This window comes from Lepidothrix coronata, unplaced genomic scaffold (genome assembly GCF_001604755.1).
Source record: "Lepidothrix coronata isolate B3197 unplaced genomic scaffold, Lepidothrix_coronata-1.0 Scaffold29, whole genome shotgun sequence".
NCBI classification, from domain to species: domain Eukaryota; kingdom Metazoa; phylum Chordata; class Aves; order Passeriformes; family Pipridae; genus Lepidothrix; species Lepidothrix coronata.
In genome coordinates this window covers 3,617,411-3,637,401 of record NW_016690209.1, presented here as the reverse complement: position 1 = coordinate 3,637,401, position 19,991 = coordinate 3,617,411, and the positions used below count along the sequence as shown (strand labels likewise).

Genomic DNA, 19,991 nt, shown 5'->3' with positions numbered 1-19,991 from the left:
TCTCTGCATCAGATTTCTGCACAGTAATAGTTCTTCCACTGCTTGCCATCCCCACTTGCATCCAGAGAAAGATAACTCACTTGGTAGTGTTAATCAGATCAAAACTTTTAATGATACAATGAATATAATCGTTCTTTAGCAGCATTTTTTGACTAACTCTTTTTTGTTAGAAAATTACCAAAACATGGGGTAATTGAAATAGTTTTTGCTCCTTTTTCTTCTTAATGTTTTTCTGTTCTTAATTTATTCTTTTAAAGGGTCCTTTGTTCCACCACAGTTTTCTGTATTTGCTTGAGACAACACAGAAAGCAGAATAATTGATTCCTTAGTACGAACGCACTGTAATTCATGGGTCACATGGCTGTGTGTTCCTACAGGGTTTCATGCACTTCATGGATTGTTTTAAAAAGCCTCACAGTGTGATAAGCAAGCAGTTCGTGTTCCAAAATTGTCTCTGTTCTCATACCATGTGTTTCTGACACTGTGTGTGTTTCTGACATTACTCCATCTCTCCCACCTCCCAGTGTCCCTTTCCATCCAGAAGGTCTCAGCATACTGATGATAGTGCCTTGTTAGTGGTAAGATCCTGCACGTCATGGCCTTTTTATGTGGCAGATTCTAGAGCATAGAAATAATGTGTTGTGATTGTCTCAGATTAGACCAACTGATTTAGAGCTAATCTAAATAGCATAAAACATGACCATCTTCACTGAAAATTAGCTTAGCTGTGAACTATAATGTTATGAATGTGTTGACGCTTTTGCTGTCAGCTATTGGTTAATAATACAATTATGGTTTTCCACAAAATAATTAAAGCTTGTTTTTTGCTGAGAGCAGAAGAAAACTACTGATAGTAAAGAAGAGTTTCCAAAATGAAAAATTCACCTCTAGTTGTTCTGGTTTGATTTCTTCTCTGTTCAGCTGCTTCCTAATTGATGTGCTCTTCAGTGTCAAGTAAGCAATTTTAATGCTTGGAGTACAGCCTTCTACTTTAACCTGTCTGCATCCTGCACATGGGGGTTAGAAATACTTGGCACAGGAAAAAACTGCTCTGCATATGAATGCTACAAATCATGAAATATTCCTCATACCATTTTATTGTTTATTGATGAAAATGTCTTAAAGATCATCTATTTTCACCACTTACCAAAAATAAAAACATTTATGGACATAATTCATGTTTTATGCTATTTCTTCCTTTATGGCATCTTAGCAATGTAGCATAATAAAATAATATAATGCCATAATCCATGTCTATAAAAGAAAAAATACACTTGATTTGCCTGCTGTTGCATGACTGCATGCCTAGAATTTATTTTCTTAATTTATGTGCTTCCAATTGTCTGCCTAAATTTTCTTTAGGCAGTGCTCTCAGTTAGAATATCTCTCTCCTGAACATGTTGGTCAAGATATTTACTGTGTCTTTATTCAGACTTTTTCGTTTTCCTGTTTTCATATGACTAGCACTGTGTGGGACAGAAAGAAAGTTTAAAATATTGGAGAGAGGTTTAGTGATCATGTGTCTGTTTAGAGAAATCACAATCAATGAGCATATTAAAATGTGCTTTTGTATTTAGTTAATAAGAAGCAGGAGAACAGCAGTGGTTTGGGTTAAGAGTTGATACTCTGTTGTCAGTGAATTCATCTTTGGAATGTATTTTAAAGATACCTTTAAGGGACCCCATTTCTATTTGATTGTGTGATCACATGACTTTCGTTGTAAATTAATAGACAGAATTTTCAGAAACTATTTTGAAACTGGCTTCCATTGCTGTTTGTTTCTTTTGTGTCTTTAACCAAGTTGCATCCCTCCACTTCACAAAAAAAGTGACCAGGCTGGCAGGAAAACATTGGAAGTGATCATTCCTCTTCGTTTTTCTTTTAATTCCTTGCTCTTTTCAGCAGCGCTAAACTGTAATAGTATATGGAATGCTGGGGTTTCTGAACTGCTGAAGTATGATCTGCAGCTCTTTTCTGTAGTGGAAATACACCCTGTGTCTAATGATGACATATGCCAGGGCAGCTGTTTCTGGCAATTACTGTAACTGGAACATTAAGCCCATACTAGCTCATGAATTTGTAACATTTTTTGTTTCCACAAATACATTTTATATGATAAAAACAGCAAGGAAATGTTCATCAGTTTGCTTTTAAAAAAAAAGTTTGTCTTTAGACTTGAAATTCCTTTTACTTTTTTATATTTTATTGCATTTCATTTGACATTTTCCCTAACAGATTTGAAATTTAGCTAGGTCTACTTTCTGAGGACATGAGGAAAGGCTTTTAAAAGTACTAAGTCTAATAGGTAGTTAGAAAGCAAGTGAGCTTCCTTTTATTTTACTACTTCACTCGTCTGGTATTGTCACTGCTTTAACAGAAACTTCTTAAAACCAAGATTTAAGTTGTGAATCTCCTTTTTAAAATCTTTGGTGTTTCATTTGGTTGTATTCTTGTTGTCTTTTATCAGTAATTAAAGGTAAAATGTATTCACGTTGCACAGTTTACTCTGACCATTTCCTTCTGTTTATAAACAACTTCAGGATAGTCTGTTTGAAGTCCCAAAATGATTGCCCTTACCTTCTATGCATGTTAAGGGTTCAGTTTAGTTGTAGTTCCTTCTGCATACCTGTGATTTGAAGTGAAGTGGAGGCTGGCTTTAGTACTTCATTGCATGCTGTGGTGGATTTCTTTGTGTTGACTTGTGAGAACCAGACTAAGTAACATGTTGAATAAATGTAATCACTGGCCTCTCTGAGAAAATAAAAGTTTTATATTAGCTGTATCCTCTTGCTGTTCTCAGAAGGGTGGTCCCATTCGTTACAATTGAGATTACTTGTTGAGCTGGTATCAAGGTTTTAGATTTGGCTAATGATTTCAGCCTTCGTTGCTTCTAAATCTCACTTTCCTTTAAATATCTTCTTGTTTTCTCCTATACTGTCCCTTACAAGGTTAGCACTATGGAAGGGAAAAAAAACCCAAAACGTCCTCTCTAACTGCTGCTTGATTTTTCTGTTTTGAAGCCCATGAGGTGCTTAATAAGCATCAGGCAGCTGCAGTGACCTCTTCCTTTCACAACCTTTGTGTCATTGCTGCCTTGTGCTCCCTTCCTTGTGTTGTGTTTTCTTGTTGTGGTCCCAAACATGGCCTGAGGCTGTCATGTTAGTGTTAGCACATGGGATCTCAGAAACATTTTAAGTTAAGGCTCTTAGGCACCAGAGTGTTATAAATAATAATGGTATGGGTAAAGTAAGCAGAACTTGAATTATGCTAAATTGTATCCTGGAGTTTTCTCTCCGACCGTTGGTATCTGTTTGTGTATTCAAATGTTTAAAAACCGAATTCCCTCAGAATATCCTTATTTGGTTTGTGCAGGGTGCTGGTTGGGCTTTGCTTTGGCACTCCCTGTATCTACAGTTGTTCCTGGCACAGGGAGATTTCTCTGACTTCAGTGCTAGACCTAAAAGCCACGTGCAGCATGTGCAGAGGGTGGTGTGAGTCTGAACTGCAGCATCCTGGCTCCTCTAGTATTGTGGCTGCCTTTTCTTACAGTTGTTCTTTGCCTTACTTCTTCCTTTCTTCCCTCTCTTTCTTTCCTTACTGTCCCTGACAGAATGGCTTTGAGCCTCTCTTTGTGTTTGAGATTGACAATAACACCAATACCATTAAAAGGAGGCCAGGGACTCGCAAACAGGTGAAGAGCATGTGGTGTGTTGCTGTTGTGATTGTCCTGCCCTGTGCTGTGCCGTGTTCCCCTTCCCTTCGCCCACTGCTGGGTACGTGCATTGTGATGACTTCTTGTTAGTCTGTGTCAAGGTTGCCCTGCTCTTTTCATACAGGAATAAACACATACCTTAATGTTACAGCTCACCCAGTTCTGGTTTATTTTACTGTTCTCCTGTGCTAGCTAATGTGTTGTGAAAGTCAAGTGATATTTTGAAACTCTTAAAAAAGACAAACCAAAACAAACCCACGATTTTGGCTCTGTCCTGTTCTGGAGAAAGAGGCTGTCTTGAGGATCAGCTGTTAAATCTGCACAGGGCTTAAAGATGTTTGTGTGCAAGGTTTGCCCTGAGTATAAACCTCTCCTTCAAGTCCTTCTGGCTGTGGTGTCCTGTTCTGAAGTGGCAGAATAGTTGCAAATGTTTTAAATACTAACATTCCCAAGTGTGTCTTTCACTACCTGTAGAGTTTCTAGGTGTCATTTGATGTTCTTTCCTGTGAAAGAACATTCCTCTTTCCTCACTTTGCTGTTTGAGTGCTGTTTCAGAAAGTATAGTTTCATTCTTGAGCCATTCAGTCCTCAAATGTTTGCTGTGTTGAAAACAGAAGACACAAAATTTGGCCCTTTAGATTGACTTGTCAGTGACAGATGGGCACACTGGAGTCCCTGTTCTATAAACAGGAAAAGTTGTTTATTTGGTTGGGTTTCATATTGGTGATAATTGAAATGTGGCTGTGTTTTATTTATGGCAGCACTGTAAATTCTGACACTGACATCTTCCCTAAGAGGTAGATTCCACCCACAGAATCTCATTTACTTTGTGTGTAATCACAAGGATCAGCGTTAGGTGTTTGTGGCAAACACAAAGTACGTATTATTGACCCCATTATATGTGAGTTGATAGGAAAATAACCGACTAAAAATGCACAGCATTCTCAAAACATTAAAAAGAAAGCTATTTATTTTTGATAGTGGCCTAGATTGGAGTGTTGTAGGGTAAAATTTCCTTTTTTCTGATGGCATAGGTGTTGCTAAAGAAGCATTTGCCTCACTTACTGTTCTTAATTCTTGTTTTAATGTCACTGTGTTATGTGTAAAAGAAACATTGCACCTCCCAGGCTTATTAGCCAGAAAGTTCAGGAGGATAGGAAGGCTTTAAATGTAGTTTAGCAAGTATGGATCTGTTGCTTGTTGAGTGTCTCTGAGGATGTGATCATGGTCACCTCTTCATTTTGAACTTTGCTGCATTCCACCTTTGTGCATGACCTGTCAGCTGCTCTCTAACTCTGCTACTGCCTTCTCTTTCTTTCTGCATTCAGTCACTCTCAGGGTTGAACCAAGAAAGCTGTGCTACTACCCTGCCTAGTGCCTCTACCTTCAGTCCTGTCAAGGTATCTCTTGCTATTATCATTCACCAGTAGAGCCAACAAAAAAATCTCGGATCCACACATCTGTTTTAACAGGTGTTAGTCTGTCAGCGTCTAATCAAAAGTTCAGGTAGGGTATGAATCCGATTCACCTGATTAAACTGTAGTAGGTATTACCTCATCTTAGCTTTAGGCTGTGTCTACAGGAGGCCTGATCTATAAAAACATGGTAACCAGTCTCTGCTCGGAGGGGTTCTTGGTTGTCTTTGATGTTACTTTTTCTGTACAAGATCATTTACTCTTGATCAAGTTGAGTTCATCAGAAGTACACTTGTACTCTTTACCTGTTTCTTTCTCTTCTGTGGAAGCTGCTATACTGAATGCATTTCTCACAAGACATCATTAGCCTGTGTAAGCACTGTGATAAAACCACAGTGTGTTTTACTGGGGAGGGATGTTCAGTAAATAGCAGTTTTGCATTAACAAAGGTGTCAAAGAGGTATATCTTTACTGAGGCCACTGTAATGCCAGTTTTGCATATTGCTAAATACCTGGGGTTTGGTGTTCCCTTTGCAAAGAATACTTTTTCACTTTGGGTTGGAAGGAAGAGTAAGCAGTCAGTGCTGTTTCATCATTGATTTCCTCAGAAAAAAGCAGCTGTGTCATTTCTGCAAAGGAAAAAGCTTTATCTCTGCAGAGATGAGACTTTGAGAACAACATACTGTGTTTTTTCACATTTCTGGTTATTTTTCTTAAACACATTTAGATGATGGAGCTTTTTTTAAAACACAGCAAATTAAAATGTAGTCACAGCTTTTCCAGATTAGCACCATTTATACTCTTCTGCTTTTTTGTTCACAGAGTGATGACAGATCTACCATCTCCTCTGGTTCACCTACCACTCAGACAGGTAACAGGGAAAGGAAGAAAAATTTCTGAAAAATAAGATCAAAATGCCTGCTTGCTTCTTTGTCCTATGAAGAGAAGGGAGCATCTGTTCCTATCTCTGTATGTGGCACTGCTGTGTTTGAGAATTTACCCAGTTATTTGGGTCTCCTTAGAAAAACGTGAGGGAAGAGACAACAGGGATGAAGCATGTCCTCAGGCAGAGCGTAGGGTTTGGCTGGTTTAGGCCTTCATGCAGGCTTTGGCACACAGATGCATTCAGTAAGAGTCAGAACAGTTGTTGGAATTGGTATGTGGAATGTGCTTTGCATGCAAGTGCCCTTGGAAGTGCCTTTTCCTGCTCTGTGCTTTTATCATGCATGGCTGTAATTTATTTTGTCATTATTACATAAAAATTTTTTGTTTGTTCTTTTTAATTACCACATTGCTGAACCCATTTCCTATTTAAACTCTAACCGTTTCCTTCTTCCTCCTTCCTTTCCTGTGCCTTTTCACATTTGTTTAGTCCACCTTTCCCCTCCATATCCTGGCCATGCAGCCCCGCCTTCCTATAGAAACCCTTCCCAGCGACCTGAGAGTTTCCTTTTCCGAACAGCTGTCAGGGATGAAGCCAAGAAAGGTAGGTTATATAGCTCAGAAAACAGCTAGTTTTGCTACATTGTATTGACATCTGCATTACCTGGGGTTTGCAGTGTTTGGTTACTTCAGGTCTTAATCATCAAACTGCTTTTAGAGTGCCATTTGTAGACAGGTGGCATTACATACTTTGTGAACAAACTGTTTTGTTTAGAGCTGTCAGATATTCCTTTGTCATATCTGTGGAAATATGAGAATTTGTTCTTCCTGGTCTGTGCTTGCACCTTTGCCACACAAGCCTTCAACAACTGGTGAAGGCAGCTTGATAAATTTTGCACTGCATGGTAGCATACACCAGAATTGCAATTTCTGGAGAAAGACTGAACCACTTCAACATACTGCATCTGGCAAAACTTTGTCCTCATTTGTGCGTGACTATTACCCACCAGAAAGAACAGAATCTCAACAGAAAGAAAAATGTGTTAAAGAACACCTCCTTTAGATTAGTAGAGCATTAGTTTGATTAATAATTAAAGGTAAGAAAGATTTGTGGAAAGGAATGTGCAGCACCAAATGACACAGAGCAAAACGGTGCTTAGTGATTTTCTTTTCTTCATGCTTCTCTTCTAGCTGTAGCTTCATCTTCTACCCGTGCCTTGTCTCCTGCTAATGATTCTGCAGACCCTCAAGTGAGACAAAACTCCAAACAGCGAGAGGAAGAGTTGGAGCTGATAGAGCAGCTTCGCAAGGTGAGTGCTGCCAGGAGCCAGAACGTGGACATTGTAGTAATTGTGTGACCTTGCTCAATCTGCCTTTGTCTTCTGCACCAGTTTCACTGACCCAATACAGTGCATAGTTGACCAAAATTAAGTGGCATGGTACAGTCTCTGTGGTTCCTTCAGATGGGTGCAGTGGTGTTCACTTGGTTGTTTGTGGTAGATCATCTTCAAATTCTGTAAGATAAAGTATGCTGACTCCTGCTTCTGAGTGTCCAGTGAACTCTGCTTTTAACATGAATTTGTGCTTCCTTTCTTCCTCATCAGCTTTTACACTTGAAAAGAACTCCCTGGAAAATTGCCTCACTATCCCCTTTTTTAAAACTCCTCTTTGCTGTAAAGCCCACAGAAAAGCAGATGGAGTGCAGAGACTGCTGCCAGTCATGCTGACAGCATGGTTTCCTTGTGTGTTCTGGATCTGTCTATTGATTCTTGCCTTATCTTTAGTTAAGTGCAGAACATTTGAGACACAAATATTTCTTATATTTGCGCTTCTTGTCTGTCCAGGGCCACCACACTCCTATTTTGTGTCCAGATACAACGACAATAAACATGAATATTGAAAATGCCACATGGCATTAAGGTATTCCCCTGCTTTGCCCCAGACTTGTTTCTGGAGAACATGAAGGGATTCCTTGAGGTGCTCTCATTAATTGTTGGAATTTTCCCAGTAAATAAGAATTTACTTGTTGAAGCTAATCTTAAAAGCCATAAGCATCCCAGATGGACAAAGAGAATTTCTTCTCTTTGTTAAAGTAAGGACAATCTTTGTCTAAAAGAAGAAAGTTACCTTAAGTAAAACAAAACTTGGTGCTGTCTGCACACCCTCTCTTCTTTTATCCCAGAATGTTCAGTATGTAGTATGTCTCTTGTTCTACTTCCCGGGTAAGCTTAAATCTTTTTCTAATACTTAAAAATTTAGATACAGTATTAAAAGTGAAATTCACACAGCATTATTTTAAATAGTTTGAAAGCTGAATTGAATTTTTATTCATTCTCTTATACAAATGCTATAACTACCTCCTTTTTAAAGGACTGTTTATGCTGAGTAGTTCAGATTTTTATTTAAAGGCAAAAATGTTGTCTTGTTGACTGTATTGTCCTCCAAGCCACGAAGACAATTATTTTCACTTCCCTTGGCAGAACTATTCTCTGAGAATGTGTAGGGTTAGGAATACTGTTCCTAGACCCTGATTTCCATTATTTTTGAATAATGGTTGTATTAGTCCACTGTGCTGTACGATGAAACTGTTCTTCATTGAACTCAACTGCTCCCAGACTGCGGCCAGCTCTGGGCCTCAGTAGTGCACAGAGCTTCCCTTGAGGTTATTCAGAAGGCTGGTTGGAAATGCCATGAGGATGGACAGAGCTGGAATGCAGGAGCTCTGCCTCATGCAAACTTGTGCAAATGGATCTGTTGGAGGAAGCCAGCCCTCAGTCCCTGTGTGTGTCCATGTCCGTTTCTCTGCAGAACATCGAGTCGCGGCTGAAGGTGTCGTTGCCCAGCGATCTGGGAGCCGCTCTCACCGACGGGGTTGTCCTGTGCCATCTGGCCAACCACGTGCGGCCCCGCTCTGTCCCCAGCATTCACGTCCCCTCCCCTGCTGTGGTAAGTGGGTAATAAAGACAGTATTTTATAGCTGTCCAGAATAACATCCAACAAAGTCCTGTGATCCAGACAAAAATGCTAAACCGAGTGTTCTCTGTGGACTTACATGACAAAAAAGTAACCATCTGTCCTGTTTGAAACAGGTCTGTAGTGTCATTAAAAGAAATTCTGTTTGGGTTTGTTTCATTTAAATGAAGTTACTTCTGACACAGATTGTAAGCAAATGTTAACATTTTCAAGTCCTCCCTAAACATGTTAAGTTGAAGACTAGTGAAGTAAGAGTTCATCATGAAAACTGAAATAGGATATGTCAAAAGATTAAAACATCTGAGAAGTTCAGGAAAACAGATAGAGGGGAATTACAACATTCTCTACAAGTAGGATCCCATTACAGAAGACAGTCAAAACAGGCGGAGGGACTAAGTTGATTCCTGTGTCCACAGCTCTAGAAATTCCTCTGCTTAGGAATTTTAGCAGAGCACACTCAAACTACTTGGAGAACACCATCTCCTGTAACTAAACAAATCCAGTCATACCTCTGTGATAACAGGAAAAAAAGGTTGTTGTGTCAGGGGACTGTTGAGAGCAAGGAGGGAAGCACACAGAGAAGTTTGAAAATTTCTGAAGTTGTTTCTCTTACCCTGCCTGGCTCAGTGTTTCTGGAAAGCACTGAGGGTGATCTGTCTCTGGCCACATTACTGTGTATCATTTAGGGAAAGCACAGAATTAGGGAAAGGTCAAAAACTGCAAGATAACAGCAGATTATTTACCTAATCTGTGTTTGAAGAATTCAAAGTTTAGTGAAAATATTTAGGATCAGCTACTTAAAAGTAGTATGAACAGACAAATTGCTTGTTATGCACCTTTAAATTGTATGAATAAAGGAAAAAACTGAAGACTGAGGGAAGAAGTTGAAATATGCATGTAGTGTTCACTTATCCTTCTTTTGGAGTCATTCTTTGTGTTGGTTGGAATTTGAACTGGCACTTACAGGGCTGCCGATGGTATCATTGTGGTTCCTCTCCCTGGGACTCGATGGGAACAGGCAGATGCCCTCGTTATTTTGAGAAGGATTGAACTGGACACGGCAACATTTTAGGCAGATTGTGGAATCCTTCAGAGCAAAGGCATGTAGCAACTGCTCAGAAGACTTGCGTCACCGAGAAGATCTTTTCAATGGCCTGGTTTTGTGAGCTCCTGAATATTCTATGTGAGGAATTAAATCATGGCTTTGTCATGTGAATCCCAAGGAAGAGGCAGCCTTTAGTCACGTGGCTCCAGGAGCAGAAGAGGCACAGTGTCATTCCCCAGGCACAATGTGATCTTTGTATTCCCTTCATCCTTTGGGAGAAAGAAGTCAGTGCTGGCCTTTAACCTGCTTCCTTGGTGGGGAAATGCAGCATGTGGAGGGGAGAGAAGAAGCCCCAACACTTATGGAAGTGTTGAACTCACAGAGGCCACTGGCTGCTGCTGCTACATAGACTGTGAGTAGCTTGTCCAGGGGAGCAGGGAGCTTGTGTCTCTTGAACCAGAAAGGAATAAGCTTCGAGAACAGAAACAAGACAGAGCCTGTGCTGTGGTATGTCTGGAGAGGTGTGAAAGCTGACTGCAGAAAAACCCTCACTTGAAAAATGCCAGTGAGTGCAATTCAGACAGCTACATCAAACACATCTACAAGAGGCTTTCAAGCAGCAAGCTTCAATTATTTTTTGGTTTCATCTAACCTTTTTTTTTTAACTCTTTGTTAATTGAAATAGGGTTTGATATTTGTATATTTTTGCATTATAGTAATCCACAATAGACTCTAGATTGCTTCATATAATGAAATTGCTCTGGAATCACAGCATGAAAGCCAGCGTGCTGGTTTTGGCTGGAGTAGAGTTAAACCATTTTTTACAATAATCATGTAAAAGTGTTAGCCAGTTTTATATAACACTGTGTATATAAATATTGCAGAGCTTAGGATTGTTCTTTTTTAAAAAACATTAAGCATTCATAACTTTACTTTTCATAAAACAGCTTTGAAAATTGGGCTCGGTTTTCTAAGTAAAGCAAACTTCAGCAGAGCCTGCTTTGAGTTAGACAAGCTTATGTCAGTGCAGTATGTTGTTGGCAAAGAGATTTATTAAGAGTTTTATTTAAATAAAAAATAAAAATCTTTTAAAATCTCGCCAGTTAAGAACACTGTATGCCTTTGCTTTTTTGCAGCCTAAACTTACAATGGCAAAATGCAGACGAAACGTGGAGAATTTCTTGGAAGCTTGCAGAAGGATTGGAGTGCCTCAGGTACGTACTTCTGCTATCCTGATATAATGTTGCAGATGCAGTTTTGTGTGGGCTTCAGAAAATAGAACCTTCTTGGAAAGTTTGGATTAAAACAAAATGATCAAAAGTTGAGATGGTTCAAGTCTAGGCTGTCCTGCAATGCTGATCAGACTGATCTTGCAGGGTCTTCCAGAGCAAAATGAAGTCAGGTAGAGTTTATCAGAGGTCTGAGTCACTGTTGTGCCTCAAATTCATAATAGCTGATGCAGGTCAATTCTGCTTTTAGAACTGAAAAGTTTTTCTCAAAAACCAGTTACATTTTCTTAAGATTAGATATGTGACAGCTTAAAAGTGGGATAAAATTTGGGTAACATTTTGCATGTGTTTTTTATATTCCAAAGCTTTTCATATTCCTTCACAATAATTCTCTTACATGAATGTCTCTCCTGTCTTACCAACATTTGCAGTGTTATGGGCCTTTCTCTGATGGTTGGTAGCTGTCTTTGCATAGATCCTAATTCTTTTGTTATGTACCAATGGTACAAGTCTGTCTTTGCTATTCCTTGTCCTCTTTTGAAACTCGGAAGATCTAGGAGGTGGAAACATATAAAATAGTCCATCCTACCCTGTTAGTCCATTTATGCTGTTTTATGCTGTCCTGTGCTTTGCACTTTGTCTTACATAGCAGCTGTCTCAGTAGAAATAGTTTTAATACATCGTGTTTTTCTGAATTTTTCTTTAAGTGCACTAATTGATTTTGGGTTGTTACACTGCAAAACATTAATGTTTCTGTTGTAGGTGGTGGTTTCTTTCTTTAGTATTCTTAAAGGGAAAAGTGGCTCATGTGCCAGATGCACCTAAAGGCAGCTCTTCAGTCAGTCATGCAGGGTTTTCTGGTGATTTCAGGTAGTTTCATTTGCAGGCATTTGAGCCACTGGCATTTTAGGATGCCATGTTTATTGAGCTGTGTGGCAATTTCACATGGCTCAGTGGTGAATTGTGTTGGAATGTGGTAGGGAGTTCTAAGTGATTGTTATTACTTTGAGATCCTGCACTATTTTGGTCCCCTAAGAAACTTTGGACTTTTGATCCCAGCAGAGCTGCACAATATAAATTCATCTGGAGCAAAATTGTGCAATTCCATCCCAGCTTCCCTATTTATAGCTCCCTCAAGTATGAAGATGTAATTTTTATGGGATTGCAGTACAGAGCAGATCCCTGAAATGACCCACAATTAAACAAACAAAAAAGCCAATCAAGAAAAAGTCCCTTGTAATCCCAGGCTGCTCTAGCTGCTGCATCTACTGTCTGGGACTCTCCTGTTTTTCTCATGTATCTTGTTTTAATGTGAAAGAGTTCAAGGAGAGTCTCTCTGGGAAAACTTCCTGGAACACCCCCACCTGAGCTCTAAAGTTACTCTCACATGTTTGCATTACATATCCACTGAGATGTGAATGTAAGATACCTGTATGTAAGAGTGGCGTGGCAGCCTAGTGTGCTTTTCTTCAAAAGATGCCTGCAGATATTTCCTTTCATTTTAATACTAATTACAAAAATAAAGGGCTTTCTGAAAGCATGGATCTATGTAGGAATACTTACCTTCTAAGGGGAAGGCTACTTTTAGAAAAGGCTGATTACAGGCACTACAGCAGAGCAACCATTTCTGTAGGACCTTTTGTGGTTAAAGCCCTTGGATCAAAGGAAATTGGCAGCTGAACAGATTGATACATGCATCTAGATTTCACTGATTATAGCAGCTACCTGTGGGAAAGGGAGGGGAAAAACACACAGTGGGAATAGTTACAGAACTCTTAAACTCTAATTAGTAATAGATATTTCTGCAGGATGCTGCATTCAGGCATCAATTACACATGAATAATTCCTTGTCCTGCCGTTTTCATTAACTGAGCTTTGGTGAGTACTCAGCGCCAGCAGCATCTCAGAAACCTGTAACCTCTTCTTTTCTGGAGAAAAATGGTTTTCACTAAAGTGTGTGTAAACTGCTGTTTTTAACAACAAGGAATAGTTTGAGATGTACAAGTGACAGGCACCTCACTGACATTGAGTTCTTTGCAATAGGAGTCTTGCAAATTTGTGTGTGAGAATTAACCAGCTGTGATGTGCTTCTCAAACATGTAGGTTGTATCTGAGATGTCTGATAACTGACTGCTTCGTGGATGTTGCTATGGCTCACTGACTGACCTTTTTTTTCTGTCTGTTTTCCCTTCCTGCTCACACACTCTGGACAGGACAATCTTTGTTCCCCTTCTGACATTCTTCAGCTAAACCTCAGCGTTAAAAGAACAGTTGAGACTCTTCTTTCCCTGGGGACAGATTCAGAAGAATCCAGTCTTGTCTCCCTTTCCGTTCAGCTCTGGGGCTTTGTGGTGTTTTACTGTACTCTAATGCTAACGCTCTGTATGTTCTATCGCTGGGTCTGTTTTCTCTAGCTGAGGGGTAGTGGTGCTGCTTCCTCCCTCCCTCACTCCGGTGCTTGGGAACAGATTTTGGGTTTTGTCAAGACTGTGTGTATGAAGTGCTTTGTTTCCCACAGATGGGACAGAGGTGACAAGTACAATGTGTAAACACATTGGTGCACCCACACAACCATCTGTGACCTCATTCACATTTGTATTTGCTGTGTCACATTGAGCAGATAAAATGCTTTACAAGGGAGGAGGTGCAGTCCCTGGGGTAGACCTGAGGCTGAGCTGAGGGCGTGGCTGCATTCTGTAGTCTGCTGACCCATGGTGCAGTATTAGGAAACTGCACTGTCAGGTTGTGCCTCTGTTTCCCCATCTGTATAATGGGAATTGCACCCACTCTGGTAAATTTCCCGAGGATTATCTGATGAAAAATGTTAAACAATGTGAAGTATTTTTTTCAGTGTCAGTGTTCTTGATGAGATCTCACAGTCTTAGGAGACACGGTCTGTTAAGTTTTGTCCACAGATCTTTGTAGCTTTATTTTTTTCTTAACCCCAGTCCCTTATCCTGCTTCTGAGAGCATTTGATGTCTCAAATTTATAAACTCTGTTTTATTACTTTGACTCAGGATTTTTAAAATAACTGTCAGTGAATCCTGAGCTGCTTGAACTTCACAACAGTTCAAGCAGGAAATTTTCAGAAAAATTAAGCCCTTCAACAGCTTTAAGTTTTCTGGCACAGAAAGAAGTCTTTTAAGATTCTGTCAGATGCTACAGAATGTCATAGCAATTTACTGTGCTCTGGATAAAACTCACCAAAAACTTGTTGAGTTGCCGCTGGATCGTGGGCGCCCCAACATAAGTTTGTTCCGTGCTCATTCCCTTCTTCCTCTTACCCTGTCATTTTCAGAAACCTTTGTATCATGCAATTGCAGAAATATAAGCCCCAGCTGCACAAGCACTCTTCACTGTTTTACAAAACTCAGGAAGTCTTCCATAAAGCTTCACAGCTTTTCCCTCCCCAGGGAAAGCATCCTGGTGCTTTAATGCTTTAATGTCTCAGGGACACCTCAGAGCTTCAGGGCACTCCCAGTGTGTGTGTAACAGACCGTGTCTCCTCAGAGTGTAGATTGATTCAGGGAGCTCTGCTGAGAGACCAGTGTCAGGTAAGTGTTCAGTAAATGGCTGTTCCAAATATGTCTTCAATAAATTTCTGTTATATCTGCAAGTGTAGTAAATGGCTTGTAAGCCCAGTGCAAGTGGTGTTGGCCTTCCAGCGATAACCTGGAACAACTCTGAAGCACAGTTTAAGACACACAAGAGTTGAGTTGCAAATGTGGTCACTACCAGTAAAATGTGTTATGTGTATGTGGATCTCACAAGCTCTTGTACCACAAAGTGAGTATTTAACAAAGGAGCAAGTCAAAGAGCTGCTGCTCTCTGTCCAAGCCACACAAAGTGTTCTGTCCAAGCCAAACATCGCTGAGGAAAGAGGGGACCTTTGACAGGGGGACATTGTTTTATTTTTAAGTAAGCTATTTTTGCACAGCTTACTGGTATGAACTAGAATGAACTCGGTTCCTATGTTTCTTAACTTCTAGTGAACACTGTGATAAAAGCTGCAAGGGGTTTTACACTAACAGTGCCTTCCAGTTTTTAAATTTTGTTTGTCATTACTGTCTGTGGTATGGAGTCATTCCAAAGCTTTTTCCCTTATCTGTTTGCATACATAAGGAAAAAAGATAAGGCGTATTTCCTCAAGTTTACAAGTATTTTCTTAAAAAGCACACTTTTTTCAAAGTAACATAATTTTGCTGGAAGAAAAATGTATTTTAACCTGATCATATGTGGCTTCCTGTGAGAATTTCAGTCTGGGTTCATTTGTTTTCTTTCCACTCGGAGCTTTGCGGGAGTAATGTTGGCTGCCACTGTTTGTGCTGAAGGATTTCTTTAACATCAGAAATCAGTAAAGACTCAAGGAGTGGAGAAATGCCAGTTGGTGCGAAAATAACACATGAAAAATAGTCTCTGTAGCTCTATAGGAAGGACACACTTGGGTTGTTTTCTACAGATACAGAAAACTGTTGGACATGTATCCTGGCTGTTGTGGAGTGAGGATGGCCAGGAGTGCCAAGGACTTCTGTAGGATGAGGCTTTAAGTACATCTTAGACTGAGAATAGCAGAACTGTTAATAAACACTTTGAAACCTCTTTTTGCATTTTGCGTATTCCTGTTATTCCTCAGAAAGATTTTGGGGGTCGCCCGCTAAGCCGGGGGCACTTCTGGGACATGAGTGAGTGGTGGTGACTCATTCCCTGCTCACAGCAGGGCTCCCCTCAGGCTGTAGCTGACAAGGCTTGTCCTGTGAGGACTCCCTCAAAAAGGGATGTGATTTGGTAAGGAAGCTGTGCTGTTGTGGTTCCTCTCCTGCTCTGTGTTGCAGCAGGTTCATCGTGTTGAAGCAAAGCTTCCCCCTCCTCAAGTTCATCTGCTTTTGGTTTCATAAACCTCTGCCATGTCAGTGTGGACAGAGATGGAGGACAATTTGTTATTCCCTTCTTCTCCCACAATCCTTTTTCAAATTCTTGTTTGTAGAGTTTTTTAATAAATGAACACACGGATTAGCTGAAGGCCACCTTCTTTGAACAGTCAAGGTCATGGTTCTTTAGTCACGAGCAGAAATTTCATGTCCTACCCCTGTGTGTGTGTGCTGCCTGTCCATAACATTTCATATTTCAGTCACCTTTTGCTTAATTTTTTTTTTCTTTTCAGTTGAGTGGTTTTCATCCATTTTGTTTTTGTCTTTGTTTTGTTCCCCATTCAGGAGCAATTATGTTTGCCTCTGCATATTTTAGAAGAGAAGGGTTTGACACAGGTAGCTGTGACTGTCCAGGCGCTCCTGGAGCTGGCACCCCCAAAGCAGCAGCCACTTCACCACTTGTCTGCTGTGTAAAGACCTCCGGGACCTTTTGGGTTACCTTGGCTAAGCAGAAGGACCTGAAGACTTTACTGCCCATGCAGTGCATCCAAACACACAGAGCTCTGTTCTAAGGAAATGAGTTTCCGTGATTCCTGACAGGAATGTTTTACTTCATTTCTCCATTTTTTTTGGAGATTTCAACAGTTTCCAGTAACATTTTTACTACCAATTTTTTTGCCCCTTATTTAAAAAAATGAGGGTTGGGAGGAGGGCAAGGAATTCCAGTGGCTGGCTGTTGGAGCCAGCTGTAGAAACTGACCTTGCAGGTGGAAGATATGGATGTAGAGTTAGGAAAGCAGTTCCTAGGGGAATTTGTAAAAAAAAGGATGTTGCTGCAGTGGTCACATGGGGAGTTAAATTTCTTTCTTTACCCACAGAGTGCAAAGAAATGGAGTTTCTTTGCCTCCAAAGAACAACCGCTATTTCTATTATAATATTTTAAAAATTGCATCACACAATCTTAACCTGCAGTGTTGGGTAACAGGGTCAAACCTCACAGAGCTGTGACTCGTGTTGGCATGTCCTCATTACTAAAAGTTGAAGAAAAAGAAAATTTCCCAAGGGAAAACTTACTGCCTGTTTTCTCCACCAAAAACACGTTAGTAAAAGATACTAAATCAGATCTGTTCAAATGGTGTTTAATCCCATCAGAATTCTCTCTAGGTTCACTTTCTGTTGGGGGTTTAACGTCTTTATTGGAACATTCTTCTGACATCAGTGGGTGGAGATCTCTGCTGGCTCACCGGAATCAAGTGTGTATTTCTCTGCAGTGTGAACAATCCCAGCCTGCCTTGCTGCTCTCTAGGAGCCCTTTGTCAACTAACTCATTCACGAGGGGCTGAAGCATCCCCTGCAGGCACAGAATGTATTAGGGTTAGAGCCCAGTGAGATCCCAAGGTGGGCTGGGTGTTGTCAGAGCAGGGCCTGTGCAAACACAGCTTCTCTTTGGGGGGTTTTGACAAGGCTTTCAATAAAGCCCTTTATCACTGGAGTTTATGTAGAGAGATGTGGTGGTTTTACTTCCTCTTTCCTTAACATAAAAATGGAAATTCAGTGTACAGGAAGGGGAGAGGCAGCCGACAAGTTTTGCATTTTCTTGGAAAACTGATGTGCAAAACAAGGACAGCTCTGTGTGCTCTGCTCCTAGTGACGAGGCCAAGCTCACTACCAGATCAATTACAGTAATTTTTTTTCCCCCCCAAAAAAGACCTCACAAAATCCAGGTCTCCACCCATGCAGTTCCTCTGTCAGGTTTTGCCCAATTTCAAGCATCCCAGAATGTTATGCTACTAATACACGGTGCTTGGGGTCTGAAAGCAACTGCAGGCATCAGTAGTATTCCATTTGGGGATGCATTTGAAGCAGAATACACCAAGAGGATTTTATGCAGATAAAGAAAGAAGAAATGGGAACAGGTTAGCTAAAAGTCATTTTTGCAGAAGTAAACCTGTGGTGGGAGCTGCCAAGGACTCGTCTTAGCTCCGTTTTTCCCCTTTTGATTTGCAGTTTTGTGTCCACTTTGTTTTGCTTCCTGTATTTCTTTCAAGGTCCATTGTGGTGACTGTTGAATCCCTTGTTTCACATCATTATTTTGGTTGCTTCTTATTGGCGTTCGTTGACTGATCATGCTGCAAGTGGAGAAAACACCTGGAGGGTGTTTAAAACTGCCCAGCTGCAAGGAGAAACCTCCTCATGCTCTTCCTGAGCCCTGCAAGGAATTGATGCCTAAAGGTGCCAGTAACTCACAGTACGCCCAGGAAGAGCAGCTCCAGACGGGCATTCTTTCCCCCTGAAGTAGCTCTTGTGTTTCACTTAATTTTGTTTGTGAGGAGTGTTCTCATTCTCTAAGGGTTACACAAAGGTGTCTGAAGGCTCTGCTGCAGTTTGCTGAGGGGAAGGTTCTGCCACTTGCTGGCAACAGCACAGACACAGGTGTTCCTGGTGTGTTTGTCTCTGCACATCATCTGAGAGAGGAGGGCACTGACTTCATCTTGGTTTCCAACATTAGGTCACCTGTACTGTTACAGGGACATGTTGCATTTAGCAGCACATCCCTCATGGGCTATTTCAATATCCCTGTTTGAAGAAAACCAGTCCCTTCATGGAATTGCAAGGGTGTGGTGATTGCTTCAGTCCAGCTTCCAGCACTTAAAAGAATGAAACTTAATACTATTCAGGTTGGTGGAAGTTTTACATTTCATTAATACTAGTTTTTAGTAATTAATGTGGTGGGGGCTCAAGTCTGGCCAGCAAGAAGGGGCTGTTTGCGTTGCCTGTGGCTCTCAGCCGTGGCTCCGTGCGAGCCCGTGGAAGGGCTGTGTCTGGGCAGGTGGGGGGTCCCCAGCACTGGGTACTTGGTTCTAAGCAATGTTCACTCTGGCAGTTTCAGTGTAGGGGATCGTGTTAGTTTGATGTTTGTAATCCTGTGTTTTCATGCTGGCAAGCACTAAATCTGGTCCAGATGTTTAAGACAAAATCCAAACCTGAAGTTTCATCGTACGGTTTATTTAATGTGTTACACCAAATTGACTTCAGTTCTCTCTTGCAAAATGGGTTGGGATTTTCCAGTGTATTTATGTGCAATTTTTGTTGTATCCCATGAAAAGAATATTTGAAAGAAAACATGTATAAAGTTCCTTGTTAAAGCAAAGAGGTGATTGTCTTTCCTCTCTGGGGCTTCTGTGTTGGAGGATGTGGGAGGGACCCACCTGAGTGTTTCATGCTGCTGGTGTTCCTGCACTGACTGTGTGGTGTCACCATCCATCCTCAAACCTGGCAAGCCCTGGGCAGCGTCTGAGGCTCAGTGAGGTTACACACTCCAGATGGAGCATCCCAGCCACTGGGGGCTCAGGGCAGAGCAGAGTTTGGGTCTTCCCCCTTTGAAGGGGAGGCTTTTGAGAGGCCCCACCACCGGTGTCCCACTTCAAATCCATCAGAGACAACTCTTTACAGCACCAGAGCACCTCTGTTGTAGCACCTCTGGTAGCAGCAGGATGGCAAACGGTATTTTTACCCTTTTATGACTATAAATGGTTCTTTGAAAAACTGTTTCAGAAACAGAGGACTTGAAAGGTGAATTTGGACATCTAAAAAATGCTTTCATATGGATACTGTGATGTTTTACAAAGTGATCTAATTTTGTTATTTCTCAAAACAGTGTAAACGTGTAATTAATAGAGTAAAGGATTTTAAAGCTTCATCCTGTGCTGTATGTCTGTAAATACATTCCATAATTTCTGTTACATATAAATGTGTCTGAATATTGTATATTTTAAATTGCCTGTATTCTGCCAGTAGTGTGAACGTCTAGCACATTGATAATATAAAAGGAAACCATGGATATTTGAAATAAAGTTTTAAAACTC

At 40.7% G+C, this 19,991-nt stretch overlaps 1 protein-coding gene across 1 annotated transcript in view; it reads left to right on the top strand.

Moving 5' to 3' along the window:
* The window catches only part of LRCH3 (leucine rich repeats and calponin homology domain containing 3), a 64,231-nt gene extending 44,242 nt beyond the window's left edge, over nt 1-19,989 (top strand). The window contains exons 16-24 of the mRNA XM_017810456.1: nt 525-578; nt 3,611-3,691; nt 5,041-5,112; nt 5,950-5,998; nt 6,500-6,613; nt 7,201-7,319; nt 8,818-8,955; nt 11,164-11,241; nt 16,471-19,989. Coding sequence (XP_017665945.1) covers nt 525-578; nt 3,611-3,691; nt 5,041-5,112; nt 5,950-5,998; nt 6,500-6,613; nt 7,201-7,319; nt 8,818-8,955; nt 11,164-11,241; nt 16,471-16,599 — 834 coding nt within the window. The 3' untranslated portion in view covers nt 16,600-19,989. The remainder of the gene's footprint in view (nt 1-524; nt 579-3,610; nt 3,692-5,040; nt 5,113-5,949; nt 5,999-6,499; nt 6,614-7,200; nt 7,320-8,817; nt 8,956-11,163; nt 11,242-16,470) is intronic.
* Nucleotides 19,990-19,991: the final 2 nt, after the last annotated feature.